At 43.6% G+C, this 19,900-nt stretch overlaps 1 protein-coding gene across 2 annotated transcripts in view; it reads left to right on the plus strand.

Annotated features, from left to right (window-relative positions):
- Window positions 1–19,900, plus strand: part of RYK (receptor like tyrosine kinase) — a 677,262-nt gene that overhangs the window by 109,624 nt on the left and 547,738 nt on the right. For both annotated transcript variants that reach the window (XM_053709793.1, XM_053709795.1), the window contains exon 2: window positions 8,152–8,273. In XM_053709793.1, the coding sequence (XP_053565768.1) occupies window positions 8,152–8,273 (122 nt within the window). The remainder of the gene's footprint in view (window positions 1–8,151; window positions 8,274–19,900) is intronic.

Here is a 19,900-nt window from a genome sequence, read left to right on the forward strand (position 1 = left end):
AGTGATTGTATTGGAATCCCAGAGGTCTGGGTTGAAACCAGTCGAGGGAAACTTTTTACTCTTTATTGGGAGATAGTTTTGTTTTTAGTGCATAAACGTATTACTATTTTTTTTTTCTAAGTCTGGAGTTATTTGCGCACTTTTCTTCTGTTAAGTGTGATCAGTCCACGGGTCATCATTACTTGTGGGATATTAGCTGCTCCCCTACAGGAAGTGCAAGAGGATTCACCCAGCAGAGTTGCTATATAGCTCCTCCCCTCTACGTCACCTCCAGTCATTCTCTTGCACCCAAAGACTAGATAGGATGTGTGAGAGGACTATGGTGATTATACTTAGTTTTTATAACTTCAATCAAAAGTTTGTTATTTTACAATAGCACCGGAGCGTGTTATTGCCTCTCTGGCAGAGTTTGAAGAAGAATCTACCAGAGTTTTTACTATGATTTTAACCGGAGTAGTTAAGATCATATTGCTGTTTCTCGGCCATCTGAGGGAGGTAAAAGCTTCAGATCAGGGGACAGCGGGCAGATGAATCTGCATTGAGGTATGTAGCAGTTTTTATTTTCTGAATGGAATTGATGAGAAAATCCTGCCATACCGTTATAATGACATGTATGTATATTCTACACTTCAGTATTCTGGGGATGGTATTTCACCGGAATTACTCTGTTAAAAGTACATTAAACCTTTTAATAGGTATTTATTATGTTAAACGTTTTTGCTGGAATGTAGAATCGTTTGCATTTTCTGAGGTACTGAGTGAATAAATATTTGGGCATTATTTTTCCACTTGGCAGTTGCTTGTTTTAATTGTGACAGTTTCGTTTCTCTCTCACTGCTGTGTGTGAGGGGGAGGGGCCGTTTTTGGCGCTCTTTGCTACGCATCAAAAATTTCCAGTCAGTTACTCTTGTATTTCCTGCATGATCCGGTTCATCTCTAACAGAACTCAGGGGTCTTCAAACTTCTTTGGAGGGAGGTAGATTCTCTCAGCAGAGCTGTGAGACTTATATATTGACTGTGATTAAAAACGTTGCTCTGTAATTTTTATGTTTCAAATTTAATTATTGTTACTTTACTAATGGGAACAAACCTTTGCTAAAAGTTGTGTTGTTTTTAAGGATTGATGCTATAACTGTCTTTCAGTTCATTATTTCAACTGTCATTTAATCATTTAGTGCTTCTTTGAGGCACAGTACGTTTTTGTTAAATAAGATTGTAACCAAGTTGCAAGTTTATTGCTAGTGTGTTAAACATGTCTGATTCAGAGGAAGATATCTGTGTCATTTGTTCCAATGCCAAGGTGGAGCCCAATAGAAATTTATGTACTAACTGTATTGATGCTGCTTTAAATAAAAGCCAATCTGTACAAATTGAACAAATTTCACCAAACAGCGAGGGGAGAGTTATGCCGACTAACTCGCCTCACGTGTCAGTACCTGCATCTCCCGCCCGGGAGGTGCGTGATATTATGGCGCCTAGTACATCTGGGCGGCCATTACAGATAACATTACAAGATATGGCTACTGTTATGACTGAAGTTTTGGCTAAATTACCAGAACTAAGAGGCAAGCGTGATCACTCTGGGGTGAGAACAGAGTGCGCTGATAATACTAGGGCCATGTCTGATACTGCGTCACAGCTTGCAGAGCATGAGGACGGAGAGCTTCATTCTGTGGGTGATGGTTCTGATCCAAACAGATTGGATTCAGATATTTCAAATTTTAAATTTAAATTGGAGAACCTCCGTGTATTACTAGGGGAGGTTTTAGCGACTCTTAATGATTGTAACACTGTTGCAATACCAGAGAAATTGTGTAGGTTGGATAAATACTTTGCGGTACCGGCGAGTACTGACGTTTTTCCTATACCTAAGAGACTAACTGAAATTGTTACTAAGGAGTGGGATAGACCCGGTGTGCCGTTCTCACCCCCTCCAATATTTAGAAAGATGTTTCCAATAGACGCCACCACACGGGACTTATGGCAAACGGTCCCTAAGGTGGAGGGAGCAGTTTCTACTTTAGCTAAGCGTACCACTATCCCGGTGGAGGATAGCTGTGCTTTTTCAGATCCAATGGATAAAAAATTAGAGGGTTACCTTAAGAAAATGTTTGTTCAACAAGGTTTTATATTGCAACCCCTTGCATGCATCGCGCCGATTACGGCTGCGGCAGCATTTTGGATTGAGTCTCTGGAAGAGAACCTTAGTTCAGCTACGCTGGACGACATTACGGACAGGCTTAGAGTCCTTAAACTAGCTAATTCATTCATTTCGGAGGCCGTAGTACATTTAACCAAACTTACGGCTAAGAACTCAGGATTCGCCATTCAGGCACGTAGGGCGCTGTGGCTAAAATCCTGGTCAGCTGATGTAACTTCTAAGTCCAAATTACTTAATATACCTTTCAAGGGGCAAACTTTATTTGGGCCCGGTTTGAAAGAAATTATCGCTGACATTACAGGAGGTAAGGGCCACGCCCTACCTCAAGACAAAGCCAAAGCTAAGGCTAGACAGTCTAATTTTCGTCCCTTTCGGAATTTCAAAGCAGGAGCAGCATCAACTTCCACTGCACCAAAACAGGAAGGAGCTGTTGCTCGTTACAGACAAGGCTGGAAACCTAACCAGTCCTGGAACAAGGGCAAGCAGGCCAGGAAACCTGCTGCTGCCCCAAAGACAGCATGAGCCGAGGGCCCCCGATCCGGGACCGGATCTAGTGGGGGGCAGACTCTCTCTCTTCGCCCAGGCTTGGGCAAGAGATGTTCAGGATCCCTGGGCGCTAGAGATCATATCTCAGGGATACCTTCTAGACTTCAAATTCTCTCCCCCAAGAGGGAGATTTCATCTGTCAAGGTTGTCAACAAACCAGATAAAGAAAGAAGCGTTTCTACGCTGTGTACAAGATCTGTTATTAATGGGAGTGATCCATCCGGTTCCGCGGTCGGAACAAGGACAAGGGTTTTACTCAAACCTGTTTGTGGTTCCCAAAAAAGAGGGAACTTTCAGGCCAATCTTGGATTTAAAGATCCTAAACAAATTCCTAAGAGTTCCATCGTTCAAAATGGAAACTATTCGGACAATCTTACCCATGATCCAAAAGGGTCAGTACATGACCACAGTGGATTTAAAGGATGCTTACCTTCACATACCGATTCACAAAGATCATTACCGGTATCTAAGGTTTGCCTTCTTAGACAGGCATTACCAGTTTGTAGCTCTTCCATTCGGATTGGCTACGGCTCCAAGAATCTTCACAAAGGTTCTGGGTGCCCTTCTGGCGGTACTAAGACCGCGAGGAATTTCGGTAGCTCCGTACCTAGACGACATTCTGATACAAGCTTCAAGCTTTCAAACTGCCAAGTCTCATACAGAGTTAGTTCTGGCATTTCTAAGGTCGCATGGATGGAAAGTGAACGAAAAGAAGAGTTCTCTTTTTCCTCTCACAAGAGTTCCATTCTTGGGGACTCTTATAGATTCTGTAGAAATGAAGATTTATCTGACAGAAGACAGATTAACAAAGCTTCTAAATGCATGCCGTGTCCTTCATTCCATTCAACTCCCGTCAGTAGCTCAATGCATGGAGGTGATCGGCTTAATGGTAGCAGCAATGGACATAGTACCCTTTGCACGTCTACATCTCAGACCGCTGCAATTGTGCATGCTGAGTCAGTGGAATGGGGATTACTAAGACTTGTCCCCTACTCTGAATCTGGATCAAGAGACCAGAAACTCTCTTCTATGGTGGCTTTCTCGGCCACATCTGTCCAGGGGGATGCCATTCAGCAGGCCGGACTGGACAATTGTAACAACAGACGCCAGCCTACTAGGTTGGGGCGCTGTCTGGAATTCTCTGAAGGCTCAGGGACAATGGAATCAGGAGGAAAGTCTCCTGCCAATAAACATTCTGGAATTAAGAGCAGTTCTCCATGCCCTTCTGGCTTGGCCCCAGTTAAAAACTCGGGGGTTCATCAGGTTTCAGTCGGACAACATCACGACTGTAGCTTACATCAACCATCAAGGAGGGACAAGAAGCTCCCTAGCAATGATGGAAGTATCAAAGATAATTCGCTGGGCAGAGTCTCACTCTTGCCACCTGTCAGCAATCCACATCCCGGGAGTGGAGAACTGGGAGGCGGATTTCTTGAGTCGCCAGACTTTTCATCCGGGGGAGTGGGAACTTCATCCGGAGGTCTTTGCCCAAATACTTCGACGTTGGGGCAAACCAGAGATAGATCTCATGGCGTCTCGCCAGAACGCCAAACTTCCTCGCTACGGGTCCAGATCCAGGGATCCGGGAGCGGTTCTGATAGATGCTTTGACAGCACCTTGGAACTTCGGGATGGCTTATGTGTTTCCACCCTTCCCACTGCTTCCTCGATTGATTGCCAAAATCAAACAGGAGAGAGCATCAGTGATTCTAATAGCGCCTGCATGGCCACGCAGGACTTGGTATGCAGATCTAGTGGACATGTCATCCTGTCCGCCTTGGTCTCTACCTCTAAGACAGGACCTTCTGATACAGGGTCCATTCAAACATCAAAATCTAACTTCTCTGAAGCTGACTGCTTGGAAATTGAACGCTTGATTTTATCAAAACGTGGTTTTTCTGAGTCGGTTATTGATACCCTGATACAGGCTAGGAAGCCTGTTACCAGAAGGATTTACCATAAGATATGGCGTAAATACCTATACTGGTGCGAATCCAAAGGTTACTCCTGGAGTAAGGTTAGGATTCCTAGGATATTGTCCTTTCTACAAGAAGGTTTAGAAAAGGGTTTATCGGCTAGCTCATTAAAGGGACAGATCTCAGCTCTGTCCATCTTGTTACACAGGTGTCTGTCAGAAAATCCAGACGTCCAGGCCTTTTGTCAGGCCTTAGCTAGGATCAAGCCTGTGTTTAAAACTGTTGCTCCGCCATGGAGTTTAAACTTAGTTCTTAACATTTTACAGGGTGTTCCGTTTGAACCCCTTCATTCCATTGATATAAAGTTGTTATCTTGGAAAGTTCTATTTTTAATGGCTATTTCCTCGGCTCGAAGAGTCTCTGAGTTATCAGCCTTACATTGTGATTCTCCTTATTTGATTTTTCACTCGGATAAGGTAGTTCTGCGTACTAAGCCTGGGTTCTTACCTAAGGTAGTCACTAACAGGAATATCAATCAGGAGATTGTTGTTCCATCCTTGTGCCCAAATCCTTCTTCGAGGAAGGAACGTCTTTTGCACAATCTGGATGTAGTTCGTGCCCTTAAATTTTATTTACAGGCAACTAAAGATTTTCGACAAACGTCTTCCCTGTTTGTCGTTTACTCTGGTCAGAGGAGAGGTCAAAAAGCTTCTGCTACCTCTCTCTCTTTTTGGCTTCGTAGCATAATTCGTTTAGCTTATGAGACTGCTGGACAGCAGCCTCCTGAAAGAATTACAGCTCATTCCACTAGAGCTGTGGCTTCCACTTGGGCCTTTAAGAATGAGGCCTCTGTTGAACAGATTTGCAAGGCTGCAACTTGGTCTTCGCTTCATACTTTTTCCAAATTTTACAAATTTGACACTTTTGCTTCCTCGGAGGCTATTTTTGGGAGAAAGGTTCTTCAGGCAGTGGTTCCTTCTGTATAAAGAGCCTGCCTATCCCTCCCGTCATCCGTGTACTTTTGCTTTGGTATTGGTATCCCACAAGTAATGATGACCCGTGGACTGATCACACTTAACAGAAGAAAACATAATTTATGCTTACCTGATAAATTCCTTTCTTCTGTAGTGTGATCAGTCCACGGCCCGCCCTGTTTTTTAAGGCAGGTAAATATTTTTTAAATTATACTCCAGTCACCACTACACCCTTGGCTTCTCCTTTCTCGTTGGTCCTTGGTCGAATGACTGGAGGTGAGGTAGAGGGGAGGAGCTATATAGCAACTCTGCTGGGTGAATCCTCTTGCACTTCCTGTAGGGGAGCAGCTAATATCCCACAAGTAATGATGACCCGTGGACTGATCACACTACAGAAGAAAGGAATTTATCAGGTAAGCATAAATTATGTTTTTTTTATTTTTTTATTGGTGGAGCAGTTTCATTTAGTTGCGGTCACGTGACCGTTCCTCTGCACTTCCGCTTCTAGGAGTTCATAGCAGAGTTGGTAGCGGGATGTGTGAATGTTTTTTAGTCTGTCTAAAGACTCTTATCTACTGTGCTGCTATCGTAGCGAGATTTCAAGTGCACATTTTCGGCTCCTGACTAAACAACTACAGCTACAATCGTGGGAGATCCAGTATAGTGGGAGTAGTTTTCTGGTTCAAGAGGTGGTAAGTCCTCAGCAGAGCTGAGGTATTACGGTACTGGTTTTTGTTTTATCAAGAGAGTAAATGTTTTTCTTTTTTTTTTTTTTCTTTTGTGCACAATATTTATTTTGCTAATTTCTTTTGTGGACTAATTTATTCATAGTTCTGGATACTAATGAAGAAAGTGGGTCTTTTGAAAAATGTTTATTTTGCTTAGAGGCTAATGTTATTCCTCATGTGCAGTTTTGCTCCTCTTGCCTTCATAAAGATAAGATTTCTCTCTCAGAGTTTTCTGTCTCTCAGGATAATGTTGTCGTAGCAATGCCTCAGCTTTTCCCTCAAACGTCCCAAGCTTCACATGCGTCCTGTGGTTCCTCTCAACAACTTCCTGGAGGTGTTTATTTACCAGGGGATTTTTCTGCGCAGGTAACTTCTGCTGTTTCAGCTTTTCCAAAAGTGGCTGGTAAGCGCAAGAGGAAATCTAAATATATTTATGTTGATAAGGGTTCTGACTCTGCTAAGGCTGCGTTAGTCAGTTTGTCTCGGTTATCTGATGAGGATGATACCTCATTGGCTTCTGAGGAAAAAATTCTGAGGAAAAAGATTCTGATACTGTAGTGACTAATTCTGCAGATTCAGAGTAGATTTATTTTTAGATTTAAGTTAGAACACCTCAGAGTATTTTTAAAGGAGGTTTTTGCTACTTTGGAAGAATCCGGCTCGTCTGTCGTGGAGAATCCAAAGAGGTCTAGTAAACTTAACAGGGTATATGATAAACCCTCGTCTGTGGAAGTGTTTCCAGTTCCAGACGGTATGGCAGATATCTTAACTCAATAATGGGATAAACCAGGGATTCCTTTTTCCCCAGTCCCCTGTTTTTAAAAGGATGTTTACTGTCGCTGACTATTCGTGGCGCATAGTACCCAAGGTAGAGGGAGCTATCTCTACTCTTGCCAAGAGAACTACTATTCCGATTGATGATAGTTGTTCTTTCAAGGATCCCATGGATAAGAAGCTTGAGGCTTTTTTGAAGAAAATGTATATTTATCAGGGATTGCAGTGGCAGCCTGTTGCTAGTATTGCTGCAATTGCGGGGACAGCATCTTATTGGTGCAATGACTAATCTTATCTTAGAGACGACTATAGAGGCGATCCAAGACAGGATCAAGGCTCTAAAGCTAGCCTATACCTTTTATTTGTGATGCCAACATGCAAGTTCTTAGGCTGGGAGCTAAGATTTCTGGTATTAGCTCGCAGAGTTCTATGGTTAAAATCTTGCTCTGCAGATGTCGCGTCCAAGCCTTTATCTTTGCCTTATAAGGGTAAAATCTTGTTTGGTCCAGGTTTGGCTTAAATAATTTCTGAAATTACAGTTGGAAAGGGCGCTTTCCTACCTCAGGATAAAAAGAATAGGCCTAAGGGTCGACAGAGTTCTAATTTTCGTCCCTCAGCTTTGGAATAAAGGAAAGCAAGCCAAGAAGCCTTCCGATGATTCTAAATCGGCATGATGGGACCGCCCCCGATCCTGTATTGGATCAAGTGGGGGGCAGACTCATTTTTTTCCTGCAGGCTTTGATACGCGATATCCCAGATTCCTGGGCTATAGACATAGTGTCCCACGGTTACAGGATAGGATTCAAATCTTAACAGCTCTGCTGGGGTGCTCTTTGCCTCCTCCTGCTGGCCAGGAGTGAATATCCCACTAGTAATTAGAATGATTCGTGGACTCTCCCTGTCTGGAAATAAATATGTTTATCAGGTAAGCATACATTTTGTTTTTGTGATTTATGAAATTCTGAAGTATTTAGGGCTTTGGCAAGAAAAAATGAGAACTAGTAGACTGTGCTTTTACAAACTACAATGAAATATGTCCTTTCTTTTTTGCAGGTTTGGATGCGGAATTATATTATGTAAGGAATGATATTGTCAATCACTATGCACTGTCATTCAACTTGCTTGTTCCCAGTGAGACAAACAGCCTTCATTTTAGCTGGCACTCTAAATCCAAGGTATGTTAACAGCAATTACAGATTATCCATTCTCTATCTAATACTTTTATTTGAGTTTGTTTTATCATTGGCAAAACTGGTGTTTAGTTGTCAGTGCTTTGGCTACATTTTTTATTTTGTAAGATCCATATATAGGCAGAGTGCTGCCACGTTTTTGAACTTTCTTGTTTCAGAAGCAGGAAGTAATAAAATCCAAAAAAAAATTACCATTGCACATTGCCTAACTTGAAAATCAAATATATAGTGTCAAAGCCTTGTTGTTCCAAATTTTCCTTTATATGCAGTGTTTTTTTGTTGGTAATCTAGTGATTACAGTAATGTCTTGTTTATACACGACCAGAGCATTGTTGGTGTAAATTATTCTTTTAAATTTATATTTTTTTTGTGTGTGTAATTTAAGATATAATCTTTTGATTTAAAATACTAAGATTAGCTATAAAACTGGTACCCATGGAAACAATTGATAATTACATGAGTAGATAAAAAAAGAAAGAAAAGGAACCGCATCAAAAGCAGTAGTGTTATAATTCAAAGTACCTCTAAAATATACTTTAAACACCTCCTTGATTTGTGTAAAATTTGTGCTTCATGCCATGCGCCTTTTATAGAGGCCAAAAAGCAGAATCTGTAACCTACATTTTCAAAGTGTTGCAAATTTCCTAAATCAGCTATATAATTGGCAGCATTTGCAGTTTACAGAATTAGCTTTTAGTCTCCTAGGGGAGTGTGGGATAAAGCGTAATTTTTGTACAAAAGCAAAAGGTATTTAATATTTTTGTAATCCATATGAGGTGGGTGAAGTGCACATGAAATAAGGATTTCATCTTATATAGGAAGCCAAAGCCCCAGTGTATAAAAGCTGAATACTGCTGTATGCTGATTCTCTTATTTACAGTAAAATGTACTTGGTGTACCTGTGGATTTACAGAATAGCCTAATTTATTATTGTGCTCCCTTATTTCCATCTAAAGGGTAGGAGAGCCCACGGCTTCATTCATTACTTGTGGGAAATAAGAGCCTGGCCACCAGGAGGAGGCAAAGATACCCCAGCCAAAGGCTTAAATACCTCCCCCACTTCCCTCATCCCCCAGTCATTCTTTGCCTTTTGTCAGAGGAGGTTGGCAGAGAAGTGTCAGAAGATTCAAAGTAGTCTCTTATGGAGGGTAGTACTCTTCGGTATGGGACTGGAGTTTTAAGTAGTCCTGTCAGCCTGTCGGTGAGAGCCTAAGCGAAAGTTAGAGTCCGGAGATGCAGGGAGAGTCTTTCTGCAAAACCATCCCGACCCATTTTAACAGCTCCATAAGCAATCAGTGTTGAAGAGTTTCGCTGCCTGCTTCCTACACTCGAGTCCATGTCAGGAGCGATGCTACTACACTGTCACACTTGAGAGGCCGTGTTCCTGTTCCACGGCATAGATTCTGGTAAGATAGCTTAATTCTTTATACATTTAATGATAACGCAGAAGACAGGGTCACAGTGTGATACATTTTATCTTTATAGAATCAAGGGTTAATATCCCTGGTAGAAGGATTATTGAACAGGGGGGGTTTATACATAACATGTGTTAGATGAGGCTCTGGCAATGGGTGGACTTACTGCAAACGGCAGTCTCTAAGGTGATTTAGCGCCTTACCACGTTCTGCCACAAGCATAAGGTAAAATATGGCGATCCGACCCAGGGGTCATCTACGCCAATGGATATTTCGGAAAGATTATCCGCTGATGAGGACGACTCCGACTCTTCGGAGGACATTTTTTCTGGGTCGGAGTCTGTCATCTAAAGCTCCGACTGCAGAGGAGCCTGACTTTTGGTTTAGGATGGAAAATTTGCGCTTTTTAGCTGAAGCAAGTGCTTGCTACCCTCGAGGTTCCGGAACCGAAGCTACCGGAGGAACCTTTGATTCCTAAGCTTGATAAAACTCCCCTCGACGAGATACAGGAGAGAATTAAGGTTTTGAGGGTTGCTAATTCTTTGATTTGTGATGCCAATATGCAAATTATTCGCCTGAACACAAAGGTGTCAGGTTTTTCCGTATTAGCCAGCAGGGCTCTGTGGCTAAAGTCATGGTCTGCGGACAGGACCTCTAAGTCTCTAGACTGCTATCCCTTCCATTTTCTGGATTGGACACGATCATATCCACTGTTACTTGAGGCAAGGGTGCTTTCCTACCGCATGATAAGAAGGTTAAGCCTAAGGGATCTACTTTTCGTCCCTTTCGTGCGGTCAAGGCCCAATGCCAACAGCCCGTCATGAAAGCGGATCAGTCCAAGGACACTTGGAAACCAGCTCAGTCTTGGAATAAGTCCCAAGCAGAACAACAAGCCCGCTGAAGCAAAGTCGGCATGAAGGGGCAGCCCCTGACCCGGTCTCTGGGCCAAGTAGGGGGCAGATTATCTCTCTTCTCAGAAGCCTGGTTGCAGGATGTTCAGGAACCTTGGGTTCTGGAGGTTGTCGCCCAAGGATACAGGATAGGATTCAGATCTCATCCACCCAGGGGCAGATTCCTCCTGTCAAACCTGTCTTCCAGAAAAGAGAGACGCCTTTCTAGAATGTGTGAGGGATCTCTCTTCCCTCGGAGTAATTGTACCGGTACCCCCAGCAGAAAGGGGTCTAGGGTACTATTCAAACCTTTTCGTGGTCCCAAAGGAGGAGGGCACGTTCTGCCAGATTCAGAACCTAAAATGTTTAAACAAATTTCTGGCTGTTCCAAAGTGGAAACGATCAGATCTTATTCTTCCCCTTGTTCAAGAGGGTCAGTTCATGACGACGAGACTTGAAAGATGCCTATCTTCATGTGCCAATCCACAGCGACCACTTCAGGTTCCTGAGATTTGCATTCCTGGACCAACATTTCCAGTTTGGGGCCCTTCCCTTTGGCCTGGCGAGGGCCCCTAGAGTCTTCACAAAGGTTCTGGGCGTGCTACTTGCCGTGGCTAGATCCAGAGGCATTGCTGTGGCACCCTATCTGGACGACATTTTAGTCCAGGCGCCATCATTCAGTCTCGCAGAGGATCACTCGAGGGCTCTAATCCCACGGTTGGAAGATAAACTCAGGAAAGAGATCCCTGATTCCCAGCAACAGGGTGGAGTTCCTGCGAATGGTAATAGATTTTATATCCATGAGGATATTTTTCACAGATCAGCGACGCAGGAAGATTGCGTCCACTTGTATTGCCCTTCAGTCCTCCTCCAGTCCCTCGGTGGCTCAGAGTATGGAGGTGATCAGGCTCATGGTGACCAGCATTGATGTCATTCCATTCGCCAGTTTCCACCTCAGACCTCTTCAGTTATGCATGTTGAGACAGTGGAACGGCGATCATACAGACCTATCCCAACAGATTTCTTTGGACGATCCGACGAGGGAATCCTTCTCTTGGTGGATCCGTCCGGAACAACTGTCCCAATGGACATCCTTTCTGAGACCGTCCTGGGAGATTGTGACCACGGATGCGAGTCTGGCAGGATGTGGAGCTGTCTGAGTTGTCAGGATAGCACAGGGAAAAGGGTCTCGAGAGGAGTCTCTCCTCCCGATCAATATTCTGGAACTTCAAGCGATCTACAATGCTCTGAAGGCAAGGCCTCTACTGGGGTCGTTAAGCTTCATCAGATTCCAGACAAACATTACCTCAGTGGCTTACATGAACAACCAGGGGGGGGGGGGGCGAGAAGCTCTCTGGCAATGAGGGAGGTTTCTTGGATATTGGAATGGGCAGAATCCCACAACTGCTTGCTCTCAGCAATCCACTTTACGGGTGTGGACAACTGGGAAGCGGATTTCCTCAGCAGACAATCCTTCCATCCGGGGGAATGGTCTCTCCATCCCGAGGTGTTTGCGGGGATTTGTCACAGATGGGGGACGCCAGAGATAGACCTCATAGCGTCCAGACTCAATTGCAAGCTACCCAGATACGGGTCGCGGTCTAGGGATCCCTAGGCAGAGCTGATAGATGCCTTAGCGGTGCCTTGGGGGTTCACCCTAGTTTACATATTTCCACCGTTGCCACTTCTACCTCGTGAAGTGGCCCGCATCAAGCAGGAGCAAGCTTCACTTTTTCTGATTGCTCAGTCGTGGCCGTGCAAGACGTGGTTTGCGAATCTGGTGGGGATGTCATCTTCTCCTCCATGGAGGTTACCCTGTCGCAGGGATCTGTTGGTACAGGGTCCCTTTCAACACAGATTGAACGCTTAGTCTTGGCCAAGAGAGGGATTTCTGAGAGAGTGATTGATACACTCGTTCAGGCTACAAAGCCGGTCACTCGTTGCATCCATCTATCATAAGGTGTGGAGGACTTACTTGTCCTGGTGTGAGAAGCATGGATATCCTTGGCACAAGGTTAAGGTATCCAGGATTCTGTCCTTTCTCCAGGATGGTTTGGAAAAGTAACTTCCTGCCAGTTCCTTGAAGGGACAGATTTCGGCATTATCCGTTTCTTCTATAAGATAAGACGAGTCCACGGATTCATCCTTTACTTGTGGGATATTATCCTCCTGCTAACAGGAAGTGGCAAAGAGCACCACAGCAGAGATGTCTATATAGCTCCTCCCTTGACTCCACCCCCCAGTCATTATCTTTGCCTACTCTAAGTACTAGGAAGGGTAAAGTGAAAGAGGTGATAAAATGTTAGTTTTTATTTTCTTCAAGCAAGAGTTTTTTATTTTAAATGGTACCGGTGTGTACTATTGTCCCTCAGGCAGCAGATGGATGAAGACTTCTGCCTGGAGGCTGATGATCTTAGCAGTTGTTACTAAGATCCAGTGCAGTTCCCACAGAATGGCTGAGGAGTACTTAAGGAACTTCAGTGTGAGAAACGTTTTTCATGCTATAAGCAGTGAGGTATGTTCAGTCATTTTTTTCTGGAGAGACTGTTATTTCAGAATTGGCTGAAAGTATCCCCATGAGGGAGAGGGTAAGCAGTAATCCTAAAGTTTAAAGAGGGGTATTACTGAGCTTGCATATATGGGCTATATAAAAATGGTTGACACTGATGTTTGAATGTTTGTGGGCAAACGTTTACATGTTTGGGAGTGCAGTTAACAATTTTAAAGGAGAGATTTTTTTTTATGCTTTATTTAAGAAGGGTACACATGGCTTCATTTCTGGGTTTATGAACCCACATCGCTAGGTTTTTAGACCGCTCTGGTGCGGTTAAGTTGGGCTGTGAGGCATCGAGTGAGATGGGTGGGGCCTATTTTCGCGCCTCAGTTGCAAAGTTGTTTTTTCTTAAGCAGTAAACTCCTCATCCGGTGGGCCTTTGTGAGCTGTATTGTGCCCTAACAAAGGTTTAACCCGGTTTTACAGACCCCTGAGGGCAGGTAGGCTGTGGCAAGGTGCAGGGGGTGCTTTTTATTGAAATAAACGTTTTGCATTTTTCCGTTTTTTTCTTTAAGGGTTAAATATTCCTTTCCTTGTGGGGCAAACTTTTCTGCAGCATTGGGCTGCTTCTATCATAAAACTGGGACAATTTGATTGTTTTTAAGCAGTTTTGGAAAAATTGTATGCTTTTTTTTCTCTTAAAGGCACAGTACCGTTTTTTAAGATTATTTTTTCACTAAATAAAGTGTTTTCAAGCCTGTTTGTGGTCATTACTAGCCTGTTTAACATGTCTGACATTGAGGAAAGCCAATGTTCCATGTGTTTAGAAGCCATTGTGGAACCCCCACTTAAAATGTGTCCCTCATGTACTGAAAGGGCCTTACATTGCAAAGAACATATTTTAGCTACTAAAAGTATGTCCAGGATGATTCTCAGTCAGACTCAGTCAGGTTTTGCCATCTACTTCTCCCCAAGTGTCACAACATTTAACGCCCGCACAAGCGACGCCAAGTACTTCTAGTGCGTCTAATTCTTTCACACTGCAAGATATGGCCGCAGTTATGTCTACTACCCTTACAGAAGTATTATCTAAACTGCCTGATTTGCAGGGGAAGCGCAGTAGGCCCGGTATGAGAGTAAATGCTGAGCCCTCTGACGCTTTATTAGCCATTTCCTATGTTCCCTCACAATGCTCTTAATTGGGGGTAGGGGAATTGCTGTCTGAAGGAGAGCTTTCTGATTCAGGAAAGATGTTCCCTCAAACAGACTCAGATATGACGGCTTTTAAGTTTAAGCTTGAACACCTCCGCTTGTTACTAAGGGAGGCTTTAGTGACTCTGGATGACTGTGACCCTATTGTAATTCCTCCAGAGAAATTGTGTAAAATGGATAGATATCTAGAGGTTCCTTCTTACTCTGTTTTTCTGGTTCCTAAGAGGATTTCAGACATTGTTACTAAGGAATGGGATAGACCAGGCATTCCGTTCTCTCCCCCTCCTACTTTTAAGAAAATGTTTCCCATATCTGACACCATTCGGGATTCGTGGCAGACGGTCCCTAAGGTGGGGGGAGCTGTTTCTACCCTAGCTAAGCATACAACTATACCTATTGAGGACAGTTGTGCTTTCAAAGATCCTATGGATGAAAAATTAGAGGGTCTTCTAAAGAAAATATTTATTCATCTGGGTTTTCTTCTGCAACCTATAGCATGCATTGTTCCTGTAACTACTGCAGCTGCTTTTTGGTTTGAGGCTCTTGAGGAGGCTCTTAAGGTTGAGACCCCATTGGATGAGATTTTAGATAGAATTAAGACTCTCAAGCTAGCTAATTCTTTTATTACAGATGCCACTTTTCAACTGGCTAAATTAGCGGCAAAGATTTCAGGTTTTGCCATTTTGGCGCATGGAGCGTTATGGCTTAAGTCCTGGTCTGCTGATGTGTCATCAAAATTTAAGCTATTAGCTATTCCTTTCAAAGGTAAGACCCTATTCAGACCTGAACTGAAGGAAATAATTTCCGACATCACTGGAGGAAAAGGCCATGCCCTTCCTCAGGATAAGACAAATAGAATGAGGGCCAAACATAATAATTTTCGTTCCTTTCGAAACTTCAAAGGTGGTCCTGCTACCTCCTCCCCTGCCACAAAGCAGGAGGGGAATTTTGCTCAATCCAAGTCTGTCTGGAGACCTAACCAGACCTGGAATAAGGGTAAACGGGCCAAGAAGCCCGCTGCTGCTACCAAGACAGCATGAAGGGGCAGCCCCCGATCCGGAACCGGATCTAATGGGGGGCAGACTTTCTCTCTAAGCTCAAGTTTGGGCAAGAGACGTTCAGGATTCCTGGGCATTAGAAATTGTGGCCCGGGGGTATCTTCTAGAATTCAAAGATTCTCCTCCAAAGGGGAGATTTCATCTTTCACAGTTGTCTGTGTAGAAGACCTATATGCTATGGGGGTAATCTGCCCAGTTCCAAAAGCAGAACAGGGGCAGGGGTTTTACTCCAATCTGTTCGTGGTTCCCAAAAAAGAGGGAAACTTCAGACCGATTTTAGATTTCAAGATCCTAAACCAATTCCTAAGAGTTCCATCCTTCAAGATGGAGACCATTCAGACTATTTTACCAATGATTGAAGGATGCGTATCTTCACATTCCTATCCACAAAGATCATCACCAGTTCCACAGGTTCGCCTTCCTGGACAATTATTACCAGTTTGTGGCTCTTCCCTTCGGGTTGGCCACAGCTCCCAGGATTTTCACAAGAGTGCTAGGGTCCCTTTTGGCGGTTCTAAGGCCGTGGGGCATAGCAGTGGCGCCTTATCTGGACGATATCTTAATTCAGGCGTCAATTTACCAACTAGCCAAATCTCACACGGACATCGTGTTGGCTTTTCTAAGATCTCACGGGTGGAAGGTGAACGTACAGAAGAGTTCACTTATTCCTCTCACAAGAGTTCCATTCCTGGGAACTCTGATAGATTCGGTGGACATGAACATTTTTCTGACCGAGGTCAGAAAATCAAAGATCTTAACCACCTGCCGAGCTCTTCATTCCATTCCTCGGCCGTCAGTGGCTCAGTGTATGTAGGTAATTGGACTAATGGTAGCGGCAATGGACATAGTTCCGTTTGCTCGCTTGCATCTCAGACCACTGCAACTATGCATGCTCAAACAGTGGAATGGGGATTATGCACATTTATCTCCTCAGATAAATCTGGATCAGGAGACCAGATACTCTCTTCTTTGGTGGTTGTCACAGGATCATCTGTCCCAGGGAATGTGTTTCCGCAGGCCAGCATGGGTCATAGTGATGACGGACGCCTGCCTATTGGGCTGGGGTGCAGTCTGGAATTCCCTGAAAGCACAGGGTGTGTGGACTCAGGAGGAGGCTCTCCTTCCAATAAATATTCTAGAACTGAGAACGATATTAAACGCGCTTCAGGCGTGGCCTCAGCTGGCATCGGGCCAGATTCATAAGATTCCAGTCGGACAATATCATGACTGTAGCATATATCAATCATCAAGAGGGAACAAAGAGTTCTCTAGCGATGATAGAGGTTTCCAAAATAATTAGATGGGCAGAGACTCACTCTTGCCATCTATCAGCAATCTATATCCCAGGAGTGGAGAACTGGGAAGCGGATTTTCTAAGTTGTCAGAATTTTCATCCGGGGAGTGGGAGCTCCATCCAGAGGTTTTTGCACAATTGATTCATCAATGGGGCACACCAGAATTGGATTTGATGGCATCTTGTCAGAATGCCAAACTTCCTTGTTACGGGTCCAGATCAAGGGATCCTCAAGCAGTACTGATAGATGCTCTAGCAGTACCTTGGTCGTTCAACCTGGCTTATGTGTTTCCACCATTTCCTCTCCTTCCTCGTCTGATTGCCAGAATCAAAGAGGAGAGGGCTTCGGTGATTTTGATAGCACCTGCGTGGCCACGCAGGACATGGTATGCAGACCTGGTGGAAATGTCATCTCTACCACTGTGGATACTGCCGCTGAGACAGGACCTTCTCATTCAAGGTCCGTTCCAGCATCCAAATCTAGTTTCTCTGCGGCTGACTGCCTGGAGATTGAACGCTTGATTTTATCTAAGCGGGGATTCTCTGAGTCGGTCATAGATACCTTGATTCAGGCTCGAAAGCCTGTCACTAGGAAAATTTACCATAAGATATGGCGTAAATATCTTTATTGGTATAAATCCAAAGGCTACTCATGGAGTAAGATCAGGATTCCTAGGATTTTGTCCTTTCTCCAAGAAGGATTGGAGAAGGGGTTATCAGCTAGTTCCCTAAAGGGACAGATATCTGCTTTATCAATTTTACTGCACAAGCGTCTGGCAGATGTTCCAGACGTTCAGTCGTTCTGTTAGGCTTTAGTTAGAATCAAGCCTGTGTTTAAACCTGTTGCTCCGCCATGGAGTTTGAATTTAGTTCTTAAAATTCTTCAAGGGGTTCCGTTTGAACCTATGCATTCCATAGATATTAAATTTCTATCTTGGAAAGTTCTGTTTTTAGTTGCTATCTCTTCGGCTCGAAGAGTTTCTGAACTATCTGCATTGCAATGCGACTCGCCTTATCTTGTTTTCCATTCCGATAAGGTGGTTTTGCGTACCAAACCTGGATTCCTTCCTAAGGTTGTTACTAATAAAAATATTAATCAGGAAATTGTTGTTCCTTCTCTGTGTCCTAACTCTTCTAAGAAGGAGCATCTGTTACACAATTTGGACGTGGTTCGTGCTTTGAAATTTTACTTGCAAGAGACCAAAGATTTCCGTCAAACATCTTCTCTGTTTGTTGTCTATTCTGGAAAACGTAGAGGTCAAAAAGCTACGGCTACCTCTTTCTTTTTGGCTAAAAAGCATAATCCGTTTGGCATACGAGACTGCTGGACATCAGCCTCCTGAAAGAATTACAGCTCACTCTACTAGAGCGGTGGCTTCCACATGGGCTTTTAAAAATGATGCTTCTGTTGAACAGATTTGTAAGGCTGTGACTTGGTCGTCACTTCATACCTTTTCCAAATTTGATACTTTTGCTTCTTCGGAGGCTATTTTTGGGAGAAAAGTTCTTCAAGCAGTGGTGCCTTCTGTTTAGGCATCTGTCTTGTCCCTCCCATTCATCCGTGTCCTGTAGCTTTGGTATTGTATTCCACAAGTAAAGGATGAATCAGTGGACTCGTCTTATCTTATAGAAAAAAAGTAAATTTATGCTTACCTGATAAATTGATTTCTTCTATGATACGAGTCCACGGCCCGCCCTGTCAATTTAAGACAGATTATATTTTTTTATTTAAAACTTCAGTCACCTCAGCACCTTTTAGTTTCTCATTTTTCTTCCTATACCTTCGGTCGAATGACTGGGTGTGGTGGAGTCAAGGGAGGAGCTATATAGACAGCTCTGCTGTGGTGCTCTTTGCCACTTCCTGTTAGCAGGAGGATAATATTTCACAAGTAAAGGATGAATCCGTGGACTCTTCGTATCATAGAAGAAATCAATTTATCAGGTAAGCATAAATTTACTTTTTGTTGCACAAGAGGCTCGCTGACATTCCTGATATTCAGTCCTTTGGTTAGGCTCTGTGTAGAATCAGTCCTGTGTTTAGACAGTCCGCTCCTCCCTTGGGCTTGAACTTGGTTCTGAGGGTATTGCAGAGGGTTCCGTTTAACCCTATGCACTCTATTGACATTAAGATACTTTCCTGGAAGCTTCTCTTTCTGTTGGCTATTGCATCGGCTCACACAGTCTGATTTGGCCTTGCAATTTGAGCCTGCTTCAGTTCTGCGCACTGGTTTGGGATTTCTTCCCAAAGTTTTGTCTAATCGTAACATCAATCAGGAAATAATAGTTCCTTCTTTGTGTCCTAACCCCTCTTCTCCTAAGGAGGGGTTACTTCATAATTTGGACGTGGTTCAAGCCTTGAAGTTTTATCTTCAGGCTACAAAGGAATTCAGACCATCTACATCTCTCTTTTTGTGGTGTATGCAGGGAAGCGCAAGGGGCAGAAAGCCTCTTCTACTTCTTTGTCCTTTTGGTTGAGGAGCACTATTTGCTTAGCCTATGAGACAGCAGGACATAAGCCTCCTCAGATGATCACGACTCATTCGACTAGAGCTGTGGCTTCTTCTTGGGCCTTTAAGAATGATGCCTCTATGGAGCAGATTTGTAAGGCGGCTACTTGGTCCTCCTTACATACCTTTTTAGAAAGTTTTACAAATTTGATGTTTTTGCTTCGGCGGAAGCAGTTTTTGGGAGAAAGGTTTTACAGACTGTGGTGCCTTCAGATTAGGGTCCGCATTTTTTTTCCCTCCCGGTTTTTCATTCAGTGTCCTCTAGAGCAGCGGTTGCCAACCAGTGGTCCATGAGAAGATGTTGGTGGTCCTTGATTCCATCAAGCAGGAATTAAAGGGACACAACCCAAATTTTTTCTTTCGTGATTCAGATAGAGCATGACATTTTAAGCACCTTTCTAATTTACTCCTATTATCAAATTTTCTTAATTCTCTTGGAATCTTTATTTGTAATGCAAAAATGTAAGTTTAGATGCCGGCCCATTTTTGGTGAACAACCTGGGTTCTTGCTGATTGGTGGATAAATTCATCCACCAATAAAAGTGCTTTCCAGAGGTCTGAACAAAAAAACTTAGATGCCTTCTTTTTCAAATAAAGATAGCGAGAGAGAGAAGAAAAATATTAGTAAATTAGAAAGTTGCTTAAAGCTGCATGCTCTATCTGAATCATGGAAGAATAAATGTGGGTTCTGTGTCCCTTTAATCTCCTCTGATGGTGTCACCCCCGTGGCGCCGCAACTCCC

Source organism: Bombina bombina, chromosome 4 (genome assembly GCF_027579735.1).
Source record: "Bombina bombina isolate aBomBom1 chromosome 4, aBomBom1.pri, whole genome shotgun sequence".
NCBI classification, from domain to species: domain Eukaryota; kingdom Metazoa; phylum Chordata; class Amphibia; order Anura; family Bombinatoridae; genus Bombina; species Bombina bombina.